The sequence below is a fragment of the Lycorma delicatula genome, chromosome 9, assembly GCF_047948215.1.
Source record: "Lycorma delicatula isolate Av1 chromosome 9, ASM4794821v1, whole genome shotgun sequence".
In the NCBI taxonomy this organism is placed as follows: domain Eukaryota; kingdom Metazoa; phylum Arthropoda; class Insecta; order Hemiptera; family Fulgoridae; genus Lycorma; species Lycorma delicatula.
This window is the reverse complement of record NC_134463.1, coordinates 93,295,631-93,320,660: the sequence shown is the minus strand read 5'-3', so window position 1 is coordinate 93,320,660 and position 25,030 is coordinate 93,295,631. Positions and strand designations below refer to the sequence as shown.

The window sequence follows — 25,030 nt, the reverse complement described above, 5'->3', positions numbered from 1 at the left end:
AAATCGATAGGATTCTAACCTACAAGCTCCAACAATGAATTGGCTACTAAAAAGTGCAAGCTTGGTGCAATAAATTCAAATTAGTGCAAGAGTGGATCTTCAATGAAGAAAAGGAAGTCATTTGGGCATATGACAGACATTGCAAAAAAAACTTAAACAAAAAAGTGAACTATTTTGAAACTGTTAATACTGCATCAAGAAAAAACATCATTAAAGATTTTTACTTACTAAAAGTTATGATGAACTGTCTGACTATTTGTGCGGCCTGATAACTTGCCAACCTGTTGCTTGACACTGCTGGAGAAAACCTGAAGAAAATACAGATTTCCACAACCATTCTTATAACTAAAAGGTAAAAGTGTTAATGAACAATGATTTACTAGAAATGCTAGTGTGTTATGAAGTGTTTTCCACACTGCACTGAATAACTGCCAAAAGAGTACAGATGTTGCAGGAAGGACTAAAAAGTAAGACTAAAATCCTCTTGGATAAGCATGGGAAACATGAAAGTTGGCCTAGAAAACACAGTGAGGAAGTCATTGACTCCATTCTTGAACATATTAAGTCATTTAAAACTAGAAACTCTTACTGTAGCTTAGTGGATCTTCAATGAAGAAAAGGAAGTCATTTGGGCATATGACAGACATTGCAAAAAAAACTTAAACAAAAAAGTGAACTATTTTGAAACTGTTAATACTGAATCAAGAAAAAACATCATTAAAGATTTTTACTTACTAAAAGTTATGATGAACTGTCTGACTATTTGTGCGGCCTGATAACTTGCCAACCTGTTGCTTGACACTGCTGGAGAAAACCTGAAGAAAATACAGATTTCCACAACCATTCTTATAACTAAAAGGTAAAAGTGATAATGAACAATGATTTACTAGAAATGCTAGTGTGTTATGAAGTGTTTTCCACACTGCAGTGAATAACTGCCAAAAGAGTACAGTTGTTGCAGGAAGGACTAAAAAGTAAGACTAAAATCCTCTTGGATAAGCATGGGAAACATGAAAGTTGGCCTAGAAAACACAGTGAGGAAGTCATTGACTCCATTATTGAACATATTAAGTCATTTAAAACTAGAAACTCTTACTGTAGCTTAGTAAAGTCCAAAAAAACAATACTTACTGGAAGTACTGAATTATTAAAAAATATACAACATATACATAGAAAATATACTAGATAGTGATGTGTCTTATGAAAAGTATAGAAAAGTATGCATTGAAAAATTCAACATTACTTTTGCTACCCACACAGTGATACTTGCAGTATTTGCGACAAAATAAAAGTTAAATTCAGTGCTGTTACTGAAAAACTTAAAAACGTTAGCCTTGATTCTGAATTATACAGCCACTTAATTTCAGAGCTAAAATATTTAGAAGTACAGAAAGAACTACGCCTTTTATGAAACAGAAACCTTTTATGAGAGGAAAGGGCTGCCTGGTCTTAAACTCAGAAATCACTTTTTAAGGAAGCCACAGCCATGGATTTCCAGAAGTCTTCAGGTCCCCACATAAGTACAAACGATATTTACTACTACTGTGTAGGGGACAGAACAAAAAATTACACATTATTCAGAATGACCCACTGCATTGTCAATTTCACAAAGAGACTATCAAAAATTAATTTGTTTCCTGATACATGGACATTCAGACATTGAATATGATAAAAATATGGGACTGATCAATTAGAAGTCGCATGTAGAATTTCCAACTGAGTAGAATGTGGTTATAGAAAATGCTCAGATGAAACCTAATCCATTTACAGGTATGACCTTTGAAGACCAAACTACACTAAACCTGGTATGAGCTAGGCCTACTTTTTTTTACAAAATAGAAGTTTAATGATGCAGCTGTTTTTCTTTCCATTGAAGAGATGTAGACTATAAGCTTAAATGCTCTCATCTTACTCGATCTGGTTACTTTTTATGGACCTTCATCTTTGTTGCCCAGAATAACCTGTACGTTGTAATATTTTATTTTTTGGGCTTATTTATAACAATCTGTAATAAACATAGTATCATAAAAGTGTTGCCTAATAAGTTGATTTTTTAAAAATAAAACTATAACTTTAACTTGTGTTCTTTGCCTCATTTGTAACAAGTCATGTAAATTAAAATTTTGTTTTCTGGAAAATAGCTTATTTTGGACTCTCAACCTTTTTTCTCCTGTGCTCTTCCATTCACTATATATTTAATTGGTTGTAAATATACAGAAAAAATGGACAAAGTATCAAACATAGAAACAGGAAGATGACCTGGAAGAGAAAATTAAACTAATTATAAATGTAATACAAAAGTGACTATCACTCTTTTTTTTTAAATGATCCTTTTTTAGCACAGTAGCAACAAATCACCACCCACTGCCTTGTTTGAATAAATGTTTACTTTGGCAAATTATACATACAACATATTACTCTCCTTTTCCAGGCATATGATGAAATCAAGCAAGTTTTAAAAGACATTAAAGAATTAAACATTGTGAATTAATAATATTACTGATATATGTGTAAATAAATAATATTATTTATTAATGAATAGTGTAGTTGCAAAAATAAATTATTTTTAATGGAAAATCACAGTTTGGAAAAATGTAATGGAAGATCAAGTGTTTCTGTAATTATTAGTTTTTGTTATACAATGATAATAAGTATGGTTTGAGTAGATCTGTCAAGTAATTCCAAAATCTTATCAAAAAATAAATTTTGTCTATTTATTTATTATATTAATATAAAAACTTATAATAAATTTAATTCTATTTTAGACTTAATATTAATTAAAACTCCTAAATTAGTAGCTTAACTTACCAGTTGCTTTGTTATTAAAAATAATCCAATCACCATAGCTAACTTTGTTATGTAGTGTTAAACTCTTCTGTGTTTGATTTTCAAAAGTGCTGGGCCCAAACCATAATTCAGGTTGTGTATTATCAAAATTTTCTTCTTCTGATGTTGTATATGTTATTGGTATGTACCAGTCTAAAGATTGTTGAATTTCATTTAAAGATTTTTTAAACGATCCATATTTGCGCTGATAAAAGAAATAAAGTTACAAATAAATGATTTTATTCTTACCATATTAATTACTTAAATAGATTTAACATAGATAAATATGTAGTTTGATTATTAAAACAAACAAAAAATTAGGTTAATCTTTCTATTTTCAAATAGTAATAGTATAGTAATAGTAATAGTAATTATGATAAAAATATTTTATAATAGATTTGGTTGTGTAGATTTGATGGCATTTTATATATTTTTTACAAAAATAAAATGCTAACAAGAAATTCATTTACCTTGATAATGCAGGAGTATACAAAAGCTGACAATGTATGTCCTGGAATGACTACATAACAGTACCCGACAGGTGTTATGACTGGAATCACTTTGTTCCGTTCCATTTGAGCCGGTTGGTGCTGGACTCTAGCATCTACTAGTACTGGCCAGCGAGTTAATCTAATATGACCATTCTATGTTAGAATCCCGCCCAGTGCAGTCGCAATTTTTATTTCATTCAGATGGACAATTAGTGTTAGTTATATTCTACGTAAGAATCCCGTACAGCACAGTGCAGTCGTGTTTTCATTTCAGCCCAAGGGGACTCATAGTTTCTTGATAATGTTCAAGTTAAATCATGACTAAAGTGTCATACATTCTTTAATTCAATCAAAATGTCAAGGGTGACAAGAAATTAAATATAACGATCAAGAAGAACATAGCGTTACTTCATTTCATCGTCTACCATCTCAACAAAAATACAGTTCTCCACACTAGCTCTAAATTCTACCACACTTTTATAATTATGATTGTAAAATGTTTTAACTAATACATGTAAATCTAAGGTCAATAGAATCATTTGTTAGTTGGCTGTTGAAAAAACAATAAATATGTGTTTATAAGCTTTGGCATAAAACAGGTAACCACAATTTACTACAATATGTTGACATAAAATTTTGTGTGAAAATTGGCAAAATATGATGGAGATAAATAAATCGTTTACTAGCCACAGTGGCAGTTGTGGTGTCTCAGGCTTTCATCTAGGTCTGTCACTTGAATCCTGGTCAGGGATATAATCTTTCATACATACCGGTGCAATTTTCTCTAAATCTAACATCTCCTTCAATAAAGGCTAAAATATGAAAAAGAAAATTTTCAAAAACCTCTTCTATATTTTAGGTCCAGGGTATATGACTAAAACAATTTTTAGAAAGATCTTTATAAGAAGTATACATTTTCAACCAAAAATTTTTGAAAATATTTTAATCAAAGGAAGGCAGAGCAAAATAACAAAAAACATACATTTACATTTTATTAGGTGTGGGTTGATTTTTAAAAAAAAATTTACTTGGATATTTATACAAGGCATATTCATAAAATAAGGGCAGTTTGGTCATTAAAAAAAATAACTCGTGAGAAAAGGTTACTAACAGTTTTAGTTTTCTACATATCTACTTCACTTTTCCACATAATCACCATTCAGTTCTAAGCACTTTTCGTAACACTGCACAAGTTTCTTTAATCCCTCTGCATAGAAGTTCGTCGCCTGGGAACTGAAACAGTTGACAACAGCAGTCTTGAGCTCCTCATCGTTTTCAAATCATTTTAGGGTATTTAGTTGTAAATTTTGATTATGTTGTTATTGTAAACATACAGTAAATAAAAATCAGTACTTCAGATAAAAATATGAATAAATATTTTTTTTTTAATTATTTAATTTAGTTTTGTGTTCATCGAAACTATAAATTTTGTAGTACTTTCTTTTTTCCTGTTTAGCCTCTGGGAATTACCATTCAGGTATTACTTCAGAGGATGAATGAGGATGATATGTATGAGTGTAAAGTGTAGTCTTGTACAGTCTCAGTTCGACCATTCCTGAGATGTGTGGTTAATTGAAACCCAACCACCAAAGAATGCCAATATCCACGATCTATTATTCAAATCTGTATAAAAGTAATTGTCTTTATTAGGACTTGAACGCTGGAATTCTCGACTTCCAAATCAGCTGATTTGGGGTGATGTGTTCACCACTAGATCAACTTGGTGGGTTAAATGTTGTAGTACTAGATAGGAAGAACTGAATAACCAACTAGTGGAGAATTGAAACCAACAGAAAAATACAACAGTTTTGAATTATCTGAAAAATAAGTTTGAAATTCAACTTAAAAAATTGTTTTATTGGAAAATAAAACATGGTTCTTGAATATTTCATAATTTTTTCATGTAATAAAAAATGTTATCAGACATTTAGTACTTTATTAGATATATGAAAACTATAAATTAAAAGCTGTACCTGTGTAATTATTACTGTTTCATTGCCTGTCTCCTCTTGTTTTCTTGTAACTGATAAGAGTGGAACTCCTTTTGTGTAAAGCCAAGAATTTAAAATTTCACTTACTGTCAAGTTATTAATTAATGTTTGGTTTTGTTTTATTAATTCATCTTGCCATAATTCAACCAGTTTTTCTGTTGTTCCTGTACTTAAAGAGCTGTAAAAAAAATATTAATAACTAACATTTTACTTTTATGTTATGAATCCTGTCTCTAAATATCTAATATTAATAATATGAATTATGATTTTAATATAGAATAAACAGTTTTAATCTCATGACTCTGATTGAAACATCAGTCTCGAATGGTCTTGAAACAGTTCTATTTATCAAACAACTAAGATCTAAGCGCATTAGGAATGTAAGTGTTTAAATCCGTTTAAAAGTACTTTACTTTGTTATGAATTTGGGTTTTGTGATGACAGAGAATTTTATTCTAAAAAAAAACTATTATTATTAATTACTGGTGAATTAAAAAAAAAAACTGTTGTTTAGGCAGAGCACTAATTTTATTCACATACCCATGCTATTGATATTGAAGAACGTGTCATAATAAGAATACTTGTACGGTTGGCTACACAATAAACTTATAAAATAAAATATTGAAAAAACATAACGAATAAAAAAAATACACTATGCTGAACATACAACAATAAATATTTATATACATATAATTATAAAGATTTTCAGAAAGAAGTTTGTTAAGTTGCTTTTAAAGTTGTTAAACAACATTCAGATTATCCAATAAAGTGCTTACATAATACAGAAACCTAAGTATATAAATTAAACTTCAGCAATTGCACTAAATGCTGTGTAGTGCAAACCAAATGTACATTTTACCTATTAATGCAAAAAACAAAAAATGCAAATACACAAATCATAAGAATCAATCACATGGAAACCATTTCATAGAAACTTATACATGAGCAAAGACAATAATTATGAAATTCAAAATTTACCTGTAGAACATAAGTCATGAACTCAACTTCAATGATATAGTTTAAAACACTTAATCTGAATTTTAAATAAACACATTTAATTTAACAATAAGCAACATAGTAAACAAATAGACAACAGTAATCAGCCACAACAAAGATCCATGTAACATGCAAAAAATGCATGAGACAACCCAGCAGTATATGCATTAAAGTGCAGTATTTCACTGTAATGTAAAGGAGAAATTAGATGTACCATTCATCTATAGATATAAATAATATATAAAAAAGTACTATGTAAAGAATGGACTGTTAACTCAGTCAGATTACCTCAGAAATTTGACACAAATACAAAAATAGTAAATGCCTTGTGACAGGCAAGAAACTATCATAAAAAAGGTCCAAATGACCATATACTAAAGGGTTTTCCTAACCAATTTAAGATGAGCACCATTCTCTTTCTATATCATAAAGGAAGGAACTGCATTGTAGTTTAGAAAAGAAAATGCATTCAAGATTTGAAATTTTTTTTCATTTATTTTATTATTGTATAAAACTACTACAATTTTTATTTTATTTTATCACGGAGTTTGTTAGAACTTCGTCGGTAAGACGAAGTTTTGTTTTGTTGATATGACTATCAACAAAACAAATTGGCCGTGAAATTCAATTTGTTTGTTCTAAGGCAATAAATTTTAATAATAAATCCATAAGATAACAATCAGTAATTCATAAAAAATAAAAAAATAAAATAATCTAAGAAAACGCAGTGATATCCAAAAAAAATTACAATGAAATTGTAAACCGTACGGTAAGTCTCGCAGATATCATTTCTTGCACAAAAAAAAAAAAAAAAACTATACTGATATCAAAAACGGTATGTCACTACATTTCTATTATCAAAATCTGTTATTAATTTAGAATTTTCTTTAAAAAAAATACATGATATACAATAATAGATAATAAACAATATTTAAGCGTTCCACGTAGTAAGTAAAAAAAATAAAAATTTGTTACAAAACTCTTACTGGCCCAATTTCATTTATTAAACAAATAATCATAAGAATTGTATTATTTCTGTAAATGTGATATGTATTACACATAGATGAAATGGGTTAATAAGAGTATTGTAACAATTGCTTATTATATGGAACGCTTAAACATAGTTTATTATCTATTATTTTATAGCTGTTGTCTATTACATATAATTAACATGCATTTTTTAAAAGAAATTCTAAATTAATAACAGATTTTGATAACAGAAATGTATTGTCTTACCTTTTTTGATATCAGTATAGTTTTGTTAGAAACAGTTTTATTTATATTACAGAAATTTTTGTTTTTTGAGCTGAAGAAATGATATCTGCTAGACTCCTACCGTATGGTTTTCAGTTTTATTTTATTATCTCTGCATTGTAGTTTTTAAACGTTAATTTTTTATTTTATTTATTATTTTTTGTTTGCAGAGGAATCATCAGTGTTGTGGGCTGGTCTAAGACTAAACTAATGAAGATGAATGAAATAATCTCTGATCAGAAAAAGATGGCCTCCAGGTGGAATGCCTGTCACTGTTATTGTAACTGTTGTAAGTAAAACTGTTTCTATTTCTTAGAAAAAAGAAGATTACTTACATCATCTTTAAAATTAATAATGTTCTGGAATTAATTAATGTAAAACAAAGTTCAGTCTTTGAAAATCAAACCCTGATTTTTACCTTATTATTTTTTGCAAATCTTTTAATTTAACCATTATTCTTACAGCTGTTCATAGATGATATTAAGATAGATCAATCTTATACTATGCTGACATAGTTAAGCCACTAATATGTAGTAGCCACTTTGTATTAGTAGTTTTATCTAAATTTATTATGTTTGATTAATGATAAAATTAATGAACTCAGTTGCATTATTCTTACAACCATTCTCACAAAGGAGATAGTGATTTTGGTGACTATTTTGGTAAGAGTTTAAATTTTAAACATTTTTGTTGTTTCTGTATCTAGAGCCATCGCTGAAAGTACGTGAAGCTTTATAATACATTTTTATCACCATATTTTTCTACTAAATATCATTATTTCTGTATAATATTATGCCAAATACATATTCTTAAATTTAATTTTTACATTTACAAAAGTACAAGTTACAGTAATAATTATTTACTATCATAAGACATTGTTTTTTTTAATTCTCTGGAGTTATAGCTAGTATACATAGAACCGCAATCTAGACTAAACAGCCAGATTGAGCATTTCATAGTCTCTGGTTTGCTTAGTAAAGCTATTCAGTTCAAAAGTAAAAAGTTAATTTTTACTTTTAAAAAGTAAAAACTAATTCTATTAAAATGAGACACAAAAGATGTAAAATTATATCTGTGTACGTTTATAATGCGCCCATTTTCTAAAGCTTTATTTCACTGTTTAAAAATATTTGGGCAAAACAGTCAATGTTATAGTCATTGCTCAAACCTAATGATTATTTAATATAATAATTCAAAAAGTATAAATACTCTTTATTTACCAATTTTTCAAAAATTCTATCAGTGCAGGATCAAACACTGTTCTACTGAAAGCACTCATTAACATAAATAATATTGCACCACCTGAAAATTAAACAAAAATATATTGAACTAATTATTTTTCTTTAATATTTTGAAGTTGAAAACTTTGTTGTAAAAAAAAAATTAAATTAAATGGTTGAATTCATGTTGATTAGCTGGATAGTTAAAATGCTAAATGTATATTGCTTTTACATAACTGTATCCACTTGAGATGGGTTATGTTTTTGTTGGGTCTATATTTGTTTTTTACTGTTTGATACAGGCTGAACAGTTAAGACAATTTAAAAAGAAAAAGATACTGAATGATATTTTAATCCCAAAATTTAATTTTGTGAATGACATTCTGAAAAATTCTGAAAAATTTCTGACTCCATTCTGAAAAACAAAATGACTCCTTGGAGACTTTTTTAAGGCTTGCATAAGGGATTTATGTCGGTAAAAATAATCTCTAAAACTTCTGCATTTAAATATTTTAATCAGAATCACTATTACTCTTCTGAAAAATCATTTGGCATTTGATTAATGAAGATTAGCAGACATTGTTCATCTCTAGCAGAAAACTTATATTTCTTGATTTTTTTAATAAATTAACCCTTTCAGAACTGAATTTTTTCCTGCAAGAAAAATATAATTTGTACCCATAGCCAAATAAATGAATTTTTTAATGTAGTTTTCAATTACCAATTTTTTTTTTCGGTTTCTGAAAAAAGGTTTGAGTACAATTATACACATTAGGTCTCAAGTGTTGTAAACATTTTTGGAAATTTTTGATTTTAACTATAACAAAACACTAATATTTTGAATGAAACTACTTTTAATGAACTTTTCTTTAGAAATTATGAACAAAAAATTATAAAAACAAATGTCAAAATTAAAAATAGATTTTTGTAGAGTAACTTATGTTATAAAGCAGTAAAAAAAAAAAACAAATTAAAATGTACAAAAAAAAAAAAAAAAACATTTCAGTTACTAACACAATTTTTATGAACTAAATTAAATAATTATAACATTTTTAATGAAATATAAATTGCAAAAATATATTAACACAACTTTGAAATCACATAACCTTTAATTATTTTCATGCTGCCAAATTATTTGACCCACCCTTATTCGCACCAACTCCCATTATCTTTTGAAATTTTTGTGATATATATTCCACAAGATCATCATCACTTAAATCACTAACATCAGTCTCATAAAATGTTAAGAATTTCAAACTCATTACCGCCAAAATTATATTTTTCTCTCTACACTAGATTTAAAGACACATATATTTCAAAGTACCAAAATACACAAATGATAACACTTGGAACCACTCTTCGATTGCTGATTTGATAATAAAAATTAATATAAAATAATGGAAAAAAAACTAGTTTTATGTCATTCAAGATGTGTTGGGTACAATTGTACAGAAACACTTATTACTCAAAAATAATAATAAAAATTAACAAAGAAAATACACTAACATATTCTACAATTTGTCATTAAAAATCAGATATTTTTTTAATAATCACTATAAAAAAACTGAAAACAATAACTATTTTCACAAAACCATAACCCTTTAAAACTAGTGCCAAGCAATATCATTAGGAACGTATTTACCCAGATCACCAACAGAGCGCACTGAAATCGTTCTTTTGAATAAGGAACATGTGTGTATTCGAACATAATTAGTCTAGAACCCAAAATCAGTTTTATGTTTAAAATATAACCACTTAAATATTTTGTGTACAATTTTACACATCAGGTCTGAATGGGTTATGTTCATAAATAATTTGTCCTTTTGATAAATATTAGTTATATAAGTGGTTAAATTTTAATTCTTTATTATTTCATAAAAAAAGTATTATAACATTAATAAACTGCTAAGAACTATAACAAGTTCTTGCAGTCTCATAATTTCACAATGTCTGGAACATGTTAATGAGAAGCCCCCAAGAAAACAAAATAATATCAAGCAAAGATAAAATATCAGAAACTGAAGTAATAATATGTATTAGTTTTCATAGATCACTAAGGGTATAACTTTGTAAAGTAGTTTTTTCTTTGTTATAAGTAATTATGATGAATAAATAATAAAATATGAACAATGCTTAATGCAGTCATCATTTGAACTTGGTAGTTTCCAATCCAAATTGGTATTTTGCCCGCATAATATTTGCAAATAATATCACTATACTTTTATTTTGTCTTGATATGTTTGCCCTTCATGAGGAAATAGATCAAAATGATGTTCAATGCCTTAAATTTGATTACTTCAGTTTATAAATTTCACTAATGTTCAGGTTATGAAAAGTCTGTTTAATTGGTTTTTGAAAAGGATGACTAGAGGTGAACAGTTTGAGTGACTAATTCATTTATGTAGATGAAAAAATTTAAATATAGATGGAAAGAAGTGATAGCTTTGATAGAAAAGAACAGAGATTTTTGGAAAATGAGCAAGTTTATTTAAGGTTGCATTGCACTATGCAGAGTAGTAGGAGAAAGCTGAGCCTCCAAATTTCTTTCTGTTTAAATGCACCATGATAATGTGGTGAAAGAGTTGTCAACTCAAAAGCATAAGACACTAGTTTTTTTAAATAAAAATTTTAGTTTTAATAAGCATTCTTCAATAATATTTATGTTGTAAACATAAATCTAATTTACCAAGTACTATGTATATTTCATTCACTTTCTGACACAATTTTTCTTGCAGTTTGATTTTTTTTACAAAGGCAGTTCTTATTTTTCTGTTTAGTCTTTGGAACCACTGTAAGGTATTACTTCAGAGGTTGAATGAGCATGATATGTATGAATGTAAATGAAATGTAGTCTTGTGCAGTCTCAGGTCGACCATTCCTAAGGTGTGAGGTTAATTGAAACCTAACCACCATAAAACACCGTTATCCACTATCTAGTATTCAAATCATTTTGATTTGAGCCTTAGAACTCTCAACTGTGAAATCAGCTGATTTGTGATGATGAGTTCACCACTAAACCAACTTGTGGGTTACCAAGGCAGTTCTGGTCCCATGTAATTTAACTATCGAGACATTCTCTTATATTCCATAACATTTTTACTTTGAATACCACCATCACTTTCTTAGAATGTTGGTCTGATTGGAGAAAGCCAACAACTTGGATATGTAACTTATTAATCATCATTATAAATCTGAAAGTATAAAATAATAGTTGCATTTTTAGTTAGTTAAGAACTTACCTTTTTTACTTTTCTGTGGGTTAATACTCTTCAGCAATTCTTGAATAGGCTGTTCAGAGTGGTTTTCAATTATAGGTTCTACATCAGAATTTTTACTTTGATATTCTAATATTTCTGATCGGAAAATACCAGACATAAATTCTTTGAAATCCCATTTTCTTTCAAACTATAAAAAGAAATATTGTTGAACAATTTTTTGCTAGCACAGTTTTAATAATTAATTCTATTTTATTTTTAAATTTATTTAGTAAATGTACAAAGAATTAACTTTATTTTTAAATGACTCAGTTTAAACTGCATTCATTTTGCCATAAAGATGGCAAAAATTATTATTAATAATAATAATTATTTTTTATTACTCCATTATTTCTTATTTACTGCTGTTATTAATTATATTTGGAAGAAAGATAAAAATTCATTAGAAAAATTCATTGTAACTGATAAGTATCAATGTAACTTATATAGAATGAAGTTAAAATGTTCCATTATAATTTAATGATTACATATGGTTTAATGCCAACCAATCATTTGAATAATTTTCTCCCTCAACTTTGTTTTTCAATTAACTTTAAATTTTACTAAAAATTCAATTAGTATAATTATAACTAAAGCAGATTAGACTGCCAGTCATGACTGTTATGTACTGTATTCATCATTCTGGTCTCATATATGTGAAACAAAATATTAAATATTAGACTGAGTGACAAGACATAATGTCACATCACAACCACAAAGTTTAATTTTCATGCTTTACATTGTTCCTATTTTGTATTTCTGGTTTTACCAGTATGGAAGTTCTTTTGTATATTCTTTCTAGTAACACTTAATTTAATAATATAATTTCTGATTTTTCTTTTCATAAATTATGTTTTTACTTTCCCATCTAAATATTGCTACAGCTCTAAAAAGGAAAGTATTGTAATTGATCCAATTTGAGCATATGAAGTTTTCATCAGATCTTGACGTTTTGACACTAACGAACCCAAAAAATCAGATGGAAATTTTCCAGATGTTAATATTCATATAAACATGTGTGTTTGGTGTTGATCTCAAAATCATCTTATTTCTCCAGAACTAATAGACTGATTTTGATCAAACTTTGTTTGATTACAAAGTTAAATTACTTTGTATGGGGCAATGTTGCCATTAAATTTTCAACTTAAAAGGATAAGGAGGTAAGACTGTAGAGCAAGGTTACCCTCAATACCTCAAAATTTTGCCAAATTAGGGTCATATTCTTCTTAAGCACATTAGTTAACAATTAAAAAATAACAATATATGCAAACAAAATGTTTCACAAAATCACACTCCCACCCAAAAAAAGCTCTTAATTTCTACTGTGACGTCACAGGTGAGGGTAGAATTTAATAAATGAATAATATTTAAAGTGTAAAAATGTAACATGGTCTGGCGCATTCATTCCTTCAAAAACGTGTAACTCATATAACACTATCTCTGATGATGAGGCATCTCCTTCCAATTAATTTGAGTAACTTTTGTTTAGATAATTTTTTTGTATTGTTTAGAAGAAAATCTTGTAAACTCATGCTTAAAATTAAACACTCTGTATATATATATATATAAAGATATTTAATTTACTTACCATTGGTGCTAAGAAATTTCCATAATATTCAGATATCCCATCTTTTAGCCAAATTTCATCCCACCACTCTGGTGTCACTGTATCTCCAAAATATTGACTTGCAATTTCTTTTGCTACATTTATTTTAAACTTTTGTGAACCTTTTACTGTACTTAAGATATTTTTGTATACATCATCTGTAATATTTGACTGGTATAAAAGTTTATTTGCTCTGGAACAAAACAAAAATTATTTGTTATTAAACTAATTAACGTGTAAATGGTTCACCCAACCAGTACAGAAATGGGAGCATTAATAAGAAGGTAATAAGATTATTGGATCAGGAATATTGCTGGATTGCTTAGATCTGCAAAGCAAGACACTTTTATTAAGTTCTGGGGAAAATTTCCAATTGCCTCAGGGACTAAGAGATCATTAACAACTGTTTGCTAGGGAGGTAATAACAGTGGAATATGGTTACATTCCCCCACTCACAAGTAGTGGGAGTAAATCAATTGCACCTACTCATGATAAAGCACAATTAATAAATACAATACAGACAAAAAGTTTTTTTTAATGTTTCACTAAGTGTAATACCATTTCTTGAATTGCTTTTTTGCGTACATTACAAATCTGTAAATACAAGTTTTCTATCACTCTTAGTTTGAAATAAATTATGCTTCAAAATAAAAATTAAAGGAAATATAGTTAAAATCTGTAAAATTTATAATTTTGCATTGCCATACCTGTGTTAGAATGATTTTGCTGATGCTTTTCTTTTATAAATAGCCTCAGGCACATCTCAAATAAATGTTCAACAGTAATCGGCTAGCATGCTAGTAATCCATTTCACTTTATAGCTGCTTTCCATAACCAAAATGTCTTGGTGGAGACGTTCACCATGTTCGTCATTTACGTCTCCAAGGTTGTCCAGGAAAAAATCCAGATGTGAGTGTAAGAAGTGTATTTTCAAAGACATATTTCATCCCATAGCTCTATATGAAAAGTTGATTAACAATATCGTGGTAACTGAGGGGTTTTTGTTTGCTGAGAAAATTTTTGCAAATATCTTTAAATGAATCCCAAGCTGCACTTTCTACATTATTTAACATTAAGTTAAATACATCATCTTTGACCAACTCTCTAATTTGAGGACCAATAAATATTCCTTTTTAATTTTTCCTTCACTTATATTTGAAAATTTCTGCCTGATGTACAAAAATCCGGGACTATTCTTCTTCATTGCTTTTACAAAATTTTTCATTAGTCCTCGCTTGATATGGAGAAGGGGTAAAAATATTTTTTTGGGTTCAACTAAGGACTCATAAATAATATTTTTACCATTTCCAGTTGTCTCATTTCTTCCACCCTTTGGTAACATAATGTTAATCCCTAGCATGACTGTCCCATTCGCAAAGAAAACATATGTACTTAGCCTAACTGCATACCTAACAAAATATCTAGTAACTTTCAAATCACCACATATGTTCCGCTATGCTTTTTATAATTTATTTTTTCAAGAACACTTTCATCACATCATATGTCTCTTTTAAATTAATACCATAAGCGATTGGTATCAAAGAATATTTGTTATCATTGTGTAGTAGAACCACTTTAAAACTATACTTGGATGAATCTATGAAAAGGCGCCAGTCCTCAAGTTTATGAACTTGTCCTAAGTACAACATAAGCTCATCAATATTTGTGCAATAAACAAAATTATTTTCATGAATAAAGTACTGAGCAACATGCAGCTGTGTTTTCAGCTACATGTTTTGACCTGCACAGACATGATTAATCTTGTTCATGAAGGCTCACTCTTCAGTATTAGATATGATGTCATAATTTGTGACTATGATATGATCTAATTCTTTGTCTAGTATTGTGTAGTTATAGCTTACAAATTATGTTAACAAAGTTAAACAATAAAAAATTAGCTAACGAAATACAATATAGGAGCTTAAAATGCTAACTATACATTGAAAAATGAAAAAATCCATTAATTAAAATTTAAAAATTTTTTAAAAATGTTGTGTGATAGAAATATTCTGAGTTCATATTCGTTTTCAGCATAAAAAAAAACAGATTAAAATCACATATTGCTTGGTAAAAAACAAAAATTATGTTTATCAGTGTTGTATTATTAAATTATTAATAATGATTTTTTTTACCTTATGTAAATTATTCCCCAACTTTCAAATGTTTCTTTAAATAAATTTGGTATAAATACATAATTTATACTTGGCAATCTAAATTTAGTCATTAATGTTACTTCAGAATAATCCAGAATAGATTTCCAGTAATCATGTTGAGAAATATCTGATATAATTTCTTCTGTTGGTGCCAATAAATTGATTCTATTTGTTTTGTTTTCAACTTCTGCAAACTTGGAAATGAATAAACCAAGAGATGATGGTGCTATGAGTGGTGTTTCTCGAAATATATCCCAAATTATTGGTTCACCATGTATGTTGTTACTGAAATTTAAACCAAAATAATTAATTATATTAATTTAAAAAAACAATATTTTATTTGTATAAACTTTTAATTAAAGGCTATTACTTGTTTTTAATTATAACAAAAAATTAAATAATTAAAAAATGTATTGCTTTACTGAATTTATTACATACCCATTAGTTGAACGTAGTTTCTGTGTTGTTGATATGGTATTATATTCACTAGAACGAGTTACACTAAGACTAATTGTTGCTTTAAAATATGGTTCATCAAAACAAGGAAATACATATCTTGCAAAAGCTGGAAAGAATTTTCCAACTAAATATTCACTGTAACAAACATTAATTGCATATTAAAAGGTAATTTGTAAGTAAATTGATAAAAAATATTTAGGTCAGATAAATAAAAATATGAATCTTATTGCAAAGTGTAGTAGTGTGGAAATTAACCTGAACACAGAAAAGTTTTTTGTTTATTTTTACGTTGTGGTTACACTGTTTGGCCACAACAATTCTTCAAGTTGTCTATATAATGTGTATTGTTCTATGGTTATTTACTGATTTTTATGTTAAAAATAGTGTTTTGTGAAAGTTTACTTGTTTTTTATTACAGAAACTTATTTATTTTTTGTTCTATGTGTCTTCAGTATTTAATAATAGATATAACTTTGAGAAAGCTTTCAAAGATTGTTTCTCTTTCTGAGCATACCAGCATGACACAATGACAAATATCTTCCGAGTGTGGTGTTGGACTAGGGACAGTGAATGCTATTTTAAAACAATTTAAAGAATTGGTTCTTACCATCTCATATGAAAGGCAAATGAAGCCGTAAAGAAAACCTACTCTAACCCAGGATCAGGAAAAAAGTAAACTTGATCCTAAATTATCTACTGTGGACTTAAATAGAGTATTAGGAACCAGTGGAATGAATTTACGTATGACAACTGTCAGATGCCAACTTCTTGTAGCTGGATGGGATGCTCATTTTGACCAGCTAAATAGCATCAGTAATGTGTAAAAAACAGCTCTTGTGGGGCAAATTCCATGCTAACTGGACCAAAGAAGACTGGGAAAATGTTATGTTTTCTGAAGGAGACACATCTTTATGTTCAGGAGCAAAAGATTTCATACATTAGAAAACCATCTGATGAAAATATATCACTGGCTCTTATCCAACAATCAGTTAAACATCCCCAGAAAAAAAATGTTGGTGTTGTTTCACATTTGAAAGCTTTGTTTATTATTTCAGTAGATGACATGTTGAAAAGTGATGGCTATATCAAGATTCTGAAGAAAAGAGTTGTATCATAACTTCAAAACAAATTCTCACAAGACAATAGAATGTTCCAACCAAATTTGGCACCTTGTTGTTCTGCCAGAGGGGAATATTTTTCAAAGAACAAAATATTAAAGGGTTACTATGGCCAGGCAACTCCCCAGACTTAAACCCAATTGAAAATCTCTAGGCAATAGTAAAAATGACTCTCAAAAATTGATCTTATTAAAGCAATAATAGTGGTTTGTTTTAATGATTAAGTAATCACAAAACTACCTAGTACATTTGATGAGTCAGTGCCATATCATGTACATGCAGTAATTAAGAATAAAGGAGATCATAGTAATTACTAAATATTCACAAATTGTACAGGTATGATTTTTTTTCTAAATAAAGTTACTTTTTATTAAATAACATCTGTGTTCGGATTAATTTGCATGCTACAGTGCATTAGATTTAATATGATGCAATTTGGAAATTCTCCTCACTTTGTTGTTGAAAAGATACAATTTATATTAAAGAAGTATTTCTTATATTTATTGATTTTTTAAAAAAAAAAACACTTTTTTCAAAAGTATGAAAATACACAATCAATTCCTTAATACTAATAAAAAACAACTACTTAAATTTCTTTTAAATATTAGTCTTGATGTTTATGCCAAATTAAAACCAAACAGTTTACTAACCCTTAATTTGACTTCAACTACAAACAATCAAAACTTTAAAAAAAACCTGATCACTAACCTCTTTGTTTACTTCTTTTGTATTTTTTGAGTCACTTTTTAAAATTTTACTTAATTTAAAATATAATAATAATTTAAAATATCTAACTTTATTTCTGTTTAAAACGTGAATAAGCCTGTAAAAAATGCAACCTGAATGAAAAAAGTAATGCAGTAAGTGAGAAATGTTTAACATAAGATTAAGAAAATGATTGCAGAAAAATTTAGAAAAGTATTTACTACCATGTGTGAGTTTGACTGGAATGCGAGAGAATTTTTCTAATTCCAGTTTCCCTTTTTTTTCCATTATGAAAGTACTTAAAATATCCAAATAATGAATCAGGTCGTATATAATTAAGTTATTAAAATCTTGTATTAAATAAAATGATGATAAATAACACATAATGTAATTGCCTGCATGACCTGTAGTTTTTTTATTTAAAAGGTAATGTCTATTACGATTATGTTTTCAGATAAGCAAGTTGCTTGGATGTAAAATCAAAATCAATGCATTTGGTTATGAGTAAGGCTCGTAATTAGTTTTTGAATGTATTCAAGAACATTATTTCAGGTAACTATTAATAAAATTGTAATAGTGAATATAGTGTTCTATATGATAGTCAATGATTGTTCAGGACATTAAACAAAGAATAATAAAAATCTTACAAGTCAATTTGTTGAACAACAAAGTCAGAAAAATTTACTGCTTTCCTAGTTTTAACGATAGGATAGTTTTACTTCATACACCAATGGTAAGATCATATAAATATTATTATTGTACTAATATTAATAATAAATAAATAAATATATGCTACATTAATAATATAAATAATAAATAATTTATATAATTATTATTACACAGTTTCCTTGGTTTTCAAGTGCCACGGTTATGGCCATCTGGCCCAGGGATGAAAGGGCCCTGACAAATACCCGGTTCTGCCATAAGTATGGGGCTGGAGAGCACAAGGCTAAGAAGTACTCTGCCACCCCTTGGTGTGTGCTTTGCCTAGAAAAAGGCGTTAGTGCCATGTAGCTGACCCACACACCCAGTCTTCCGGGAAGCCCTGGAGCAGATGAAGAGGATGCTTCATTAGGACATATAACATTGGGGGAGTTCTACAGTCGCTGAAAGCCAGAAAAGACCCTGGATCCTACAGCATATCGAGTGAGGTTCTCAAGATGGTGGGGCTCGGCAGGCCCCATCTGCTGGTAGACCTGTACATGTCTGAAGGCTGGAACCTTTAGCACCAGATAGAAGACTGCATGTCTTGTGCTCATCTTCAAGGGCAAAGGAGTCACCATCCTCATACTCTCATACGCTTGATAAAGGTGAGAAGATATTGGAGAAACTATTAAGTGAGAACTGGTTATTGTGATGAATCAGGCAGGTGGTCTGTCACCCAACCAGTATGGTTTCTGGTGGGGTCATTCGACCCTAGACATAGTCCAAGAAGTTGTTGAGGCAGTGTGGCAAGCAGATCACAATAATTTTTCATACCGCATGGTCTTCCTTGTTATGTTGGGTATGAAAAGTGCATCAACTCTGCATGGTGGAGCGATATGGAATATGAACAATGCCCTACATATATATATATATAAATATTTGAACCAATTTGGAAGAAAATCAGTTCGGTTAATCCTGAGACATGAGGTCAAAAGTTGTTTGACACACATACGTACATATGTTTTTTTTTGGTCTAGATGAATTAGTTGGAGCCTGAAAAACAAAGATTTGCAAAAAATCCAATACCCATTTTTGACATAATTACCATCTTTGCTCCTTTAACATAATTATTCTAGCATTATTTTCTGGGGAAGTAATGCAAAATAGAATATAAAAATTATTTGTCTTTGCTAATATTGTAAGTTTAGTAATTTTATTTCTTTGTTTAAAATTATATTTATTATTATTAATAATAATTTGTTGATTTCCTTTATGTTATAATAATTTTCTGTATTACTTTAAACCAAATTGTTTATATTGTTATATTGATACCTAAAAAGTGAAATATATTATTATTTTTGATTCTGAGAAGTGGAATATTTTTACAAAAACTATTTTGTTTTTTAAGTAATATATTATGCTCTTAATAATCAATTTGTTTATTTTATATCATTAGAATGTCAACAATATATTTGAACCATAATTTTATTTATTGATATTTATAATGTTGATAACTATTACCTCTATGTAAAAATACTTTGGATACTTATGCTATTTAAAGATGAGTCTGTTGTTAATCTCTCTTCTTGTGAATTGTGAAAGTATTTAACAAGTAAATATTGTGAATGATTATTAGAAAGAAAAAGCTAATAAAATATTCTTAATCACATAAGAGGTAGTAACATAGTAGACTTAATTATAATTGTGGGATAAGCTTATCTGAATCTAAAGAAGTATATCCCCTTAACGTTAACAAACCATATAGCTATTTAAAATAATAATTCTTTTGTTAAGTGTTAGTAGAATAAAATACTAGTCTTCTGTAGCTGATAAGCTTTTATACGTTTATCATTATGTCAATGAATGAATGAATGAATGAATTTTTCTTAAGGAAGTCCTGAGTCTGTTCAGGTAGTTTTTTTAGTGTGTGGGAAAATATCAATTAGTTTCTGTACAATTTGTGCCAGTAAATGTCATTTTTTGATCAGTAATGTGATAATTTCATTCTGGATAAAGATATTCTGATCTGTGAGATCAGAGAGATGGGATGGATGCTTACTAATAGGAAGGGATCATACAGTGGGTTTTTGGGAGGGAAATATTTCTCAATTTTTCCTTATACTTCCTTCTTTCTCACTGCTGTTCTGTGAATATCAAAATATGATATGATAGATGCTCTTTTGTAATAGTATCTATCATTTGTGCACAAATGTAGTAGTACAAAATAATTTTAAAGCTTTTAAATAAGTGTAATATGCTAAGAATTAATATCACTGTCACAGTGGATAACAATATAATGAAACAGTCATTACTTGCGAAGTTCATAGGAGTAACAATTGATAATAATCTCTCTTTGGATAACTTTGTAGCTACACAAGTTAGATTACAAAGTCACATCTTCTAGCTGATTTTCCTTAATAAAAGCCATCCACAATGGTTATATTCTTGTTCTAGTTCCAGTTTCTTCTGTTCCTAGACTTTCTGTAGTATTTTTTCCTTGTCAATTTTACCTAAGAATATAAGCCAACTTTATTTTAGCTATTCCTTTCATTAAATTATATATACTCAAATTCTTTCTATTCTCTTCTTTTCTGACTCTACTTTTCCCAATTGTTCTCCATAAAAATGTCACCACCACTCTTTAGCTTACTTCTATCACTACTACACTTAGCATTCTACCTCTGATGCACATGTCAAGATTGGTCAATAGTATATCTTATACAGATAATGACTGTGCTTAAAAGGCACTTTCTTAATCTACAACAACCTTTTTAAAGATTGTGTGAACTGATTTTTTTTGTAGCTTTCCTCCTTCGTCTTAACCTATCCTTCCATCTTCTGCTATCACTGTTCCCAATTATACAAATTCCTTAAACTTGTCTACAATTTTTGCCTTCATTTTATTTTCCTGTTGTTTCCATAACCATCATTAGGTCTGTAATAGTACTTTATTTTACAGTATGCTAATCTTCAGTCCAGTATTATAATTATTTTATCTTGCACAATGTTATCAGCAAATAATACAGAAGGTGGTTTTGATTCTTAAATCTTCTTTACTCTTTTATATGTGCTATTTATACATATTATAAATAGACAGAATGGATAATAAGTAATATATTTACTTCCTTCCCTTAAATCATTTTTAAGTTGAAATAATTCTGTTTATCTAATTATAAATTTTATTCGAATCTTGCTCATATATTGTTTTCATCTTATCAGTGACTGCCTTCTTAATCTTCATTATTCCCAATTCTTGGTATACTGTGACAGGCCTTTTCAATATAAAATGAAGCAGACTATATCTTTCTAGTTATTATCTTTTAAAAATAAATACAACAAATTAGAAGATAGATGCACTCAAGAATCATTTATGGAAAAAATAAAAAACTAGAAATAACTAAAAATATTTTTCAATTGTCTAGTAATCATCATCACTTGATGTAATAACTTAATTAAAAATATATGTAATTACAAAATCTGAATAAAGAAAAAACATATAATCAAAACAAGTTAAACAACAAGCTTACTCTTATGAATCATTACATGCTTTTTACTTTACATATTATAAGCACATGTATCTAATATTATTAGTCTTATCTGGTACCTTCTTTTTCCATATAATGTGTTTACTAGATTGATTAAAATTTTCTTTTTTCATATCTGATTATAAACAATAAAATAGAAAACTATTTTTAAAACGTAAAAAGAAAGATGTGTACAATATGTTAATATACATGTGTTGTAAAATTCAGATACTTAGATAAAAAAGTATTTTGTGAAACAAAATGGACAAAATAAAATTAAGCATTATGACTCATTCCTGTCTCCTATGTTTTTTGTGAGAGGGAGACGTAGTAAAAGCTATCTTAAATTTTGTGATATAAGATATATTTTTTATTTATTATGTTTGCACCACAACCAAAATGTTTATAAAATGTATCATGATTAGGCATTATACAATTCACTAACTATATGACAATTAAACTGTGCAGATCAGTTCACTGTAAGACAGAAAATTGTAAGGAATACAGTTCAGTGTGATACTGTGATATCAAGGATCCATTCCTGTAATTAAGAGGTGGTCTCCTCCACATATTGAGTTTCTATTAATTTTAACCGTGAATTCAGTTGTTTTCTAAGATTAATAATGTAGATATTAAAATTATAATTCCTAAAAAAAATTCTAAAATTTAATTATTTTAAAAACCTTATAAAATACAAAATTTTTACCTTTCAGTACCATTTGCATCCGTATAGGATGATATTAAAAGTCCACCATCACTTTCTTCAGGAGTGGATAAATTTCCTTTAAAATTTAATTGCAGTAAATATATTTTGTGTTTTTGAAGTGACGGTACTGAAGAAATGATTAATTTTTCATACTTATCATATACTCCAACTGCACCAATTTCAATGGATTTATTGGTACCATTTTCTTTTAAAAATACTTCTGTTTCGTCAATAGTCAATTTATAACTGTTTAATTCTATATCTGTAAATTCTTCATTAGATTCCTGTAACATAAAATAATCATTTAATATATTTTATATTTAGACCAAAAGATCAGCTCTCTATTTTCAGTTTTCAACAATCATAAGAAAATATTGAAGGTTCCATCTAATGTTGAGTGTAAAATAAAATGTATACATTTAATTGTAGTTCTTTGCAATAGTTGAAGAACAGACCCTTATTATTTGCTGTGTAGTTCTATTTGTTACATATTATAATATAGTAAATAAAATGATGTGGTTCGTCTGTTTTAGTAATATTTTTATAAATAAAAATAGTTATGATCAATTATAAAATACTTTGTTCAATTTTTGTTTCTTTTGAAGGTTAAAAATAGTAACTGATTATTCAGTTCTTTCATTAATTAAATATGAACCCTAAATGCAGGTGACTAATACTATCATATTAACTTATTAGTTAATAGCAAAAATAAAACTGAATTTAATTTTTCTTATAGTTGCATGCATTACAGATTATATCTGCCTCACAATAATTTATTTTTTATTAAATCTGATATATCTTATCAAAAACTTAATTAAAATTTTTTTTTAATTTAATCATTAATCTCATAAATATAACACTAAAATATAATTGGCATCTTCTTTTTTTTTTGATAGTACTTGAATTTGGTTCTACTTTCCATCCCTTTCTGTTCTGCACTAACATATTTACAACATTGTACATCCATAGTTATCTATTTTAAACAAATATATTAATGTCACTCTGCATAGTATTATAAGTATCAATAAGAGTTTTTTACTGTTTTCAAAACTGATTTCAATCTGAAATTTCAACTTATGTAACAACACACTGAAGCAAATTGTATAACAAATTTTTTTAAAAACTTTTGGAGATATTTTTAGTTGTTCCATCATGGTCTATCTGGTATTACAATTGTCTACAATGCTGAACTGTATGCCATCAAAATGGCCTTGAATATCATTAAATCTAAATATTGACACATGTTTATGTGTAGCAATTCATATAGTGCTCTCCAAGCTTTAGAGGATTTGTAAGTATATAATACAATCACTGAGTTAAATTGTCACAACACACAGGTGAATTTCTGCTGGATCTCTAGCCATGTGGAAATCCTGGGTAATGAACGTGCAAATTCCACTGCTAAAGATGACTGTAGCCGGTTGGCTACATCGAGTCCTTCACCGCTCAAGTTACAACTACTAATTTTATTAATTCCATTAAACATACACTTCAAAGAAGCAAGTTGATTGGACTGCGACAGGAGATAATAAACTCTGACATATGAAAGATACAGTGTTACCATGGGACTCTCATGCAGAAAAATTCACAGAGAGTAAGTGGTCCTATGCCGATTGCGATTAGGACATACCAGAGCTACTCATGGATACCTTATGTCAGTGGAGAGTGAGTGCACCACTGTGTGTCTGATGTGATTGCCAATTGACTGTGCACCACATCCTTGTGGACTGCATATGTTATGTTACCTTATTTGTAAATTTAAATTTCCAAGAGATATACAGCACCTCCTAGGAAATAACAAGAATCTACTAGACCAGGTATTTTTACTTCTAAGAATAATTAATGTACTTAGTAAAATTTAACATGTCATAAATTTTGATAATATTTTGTTTTTTGCATTACATATATTAACCCTAATTGTTGTATTTCTTTTAGTATTTCAATTTTATTCCTATTATTCTTAGTTTTAATACTATTTTACTAATATTTTAATATTTGAGAAGGGGCCTCTTGTTATTATTTTGACCCAGGTAATGATAACGTGAAAGAGTTTTTCACCCCCCCCCCCAAAAAAAAATCAAG

General features: G+C 28.4%; 1 protein-coding gene and 1 long non-coding RNA gene across 2 annotated transcripts in view; one reads left to right on the top strand and one right to left on the bottom strand.

Annotated features, from left to right (window-relative positions):
• LOC142329729 (uncharacterized) overlaps positions 1–25,030 on the top strand; it is a 104,002-nt gene that overhangs the window by 51,024 nt on the left and 27,948 nt on the right. The window contains exons 4-5 of the long non-coding RNA XR_012757575.1: positions 7,729–7,847; positions 18,528–18,806. This is a non-coding gene — a long non-coding RNA (uncharacterized LOC142329729). The remainder of the gene's footprint in view (positions 1–7,728; positions 7,848–18,527; positions 18,807–25,030) is intronic.
• The window catches only part of LOC142329726 (aminopeptidase N-like), a 55,371-nt gene that overhangs the window by 20,594 nt on the left and 9,747 nt on the right, over positions 1–25,030 (bottom strand). Inside the window, exons 3-10 of the mRNA XM_075374462.1 lie at positions 22,949–23,232; positions 16,230–16,385; positions 15,771–16,076; positions 13,621–13,831; positions 12,018–12,183; positions 8,779–8,860; positions 5,291–5,486; positions 2,809–3,031 (exon numbers count right to left, since the gene is read on the bottom strand). Of these exons, the coding sequence (XP_075230577.1) occupies positions 2,809–3,031; positions 5,291–5,486; positions 8,779–8,860; positions 12,018–12,183; positions 13,621–13,831; positions 15,771–16,076; positions 16,230–16,385; positions 22,949–23,232 (1,624 nt within the window). The remainder of the gene's footprint in view (positions 1–2,808; positions 3,032–5,290; positions 5,487–8,778; positions 8,861–12,017; positions 12,184–13,620; positions 13,832–15,770; positions 16,077–16,229; positions 16,386–22,948; positions 23,233–25,030) is intronic.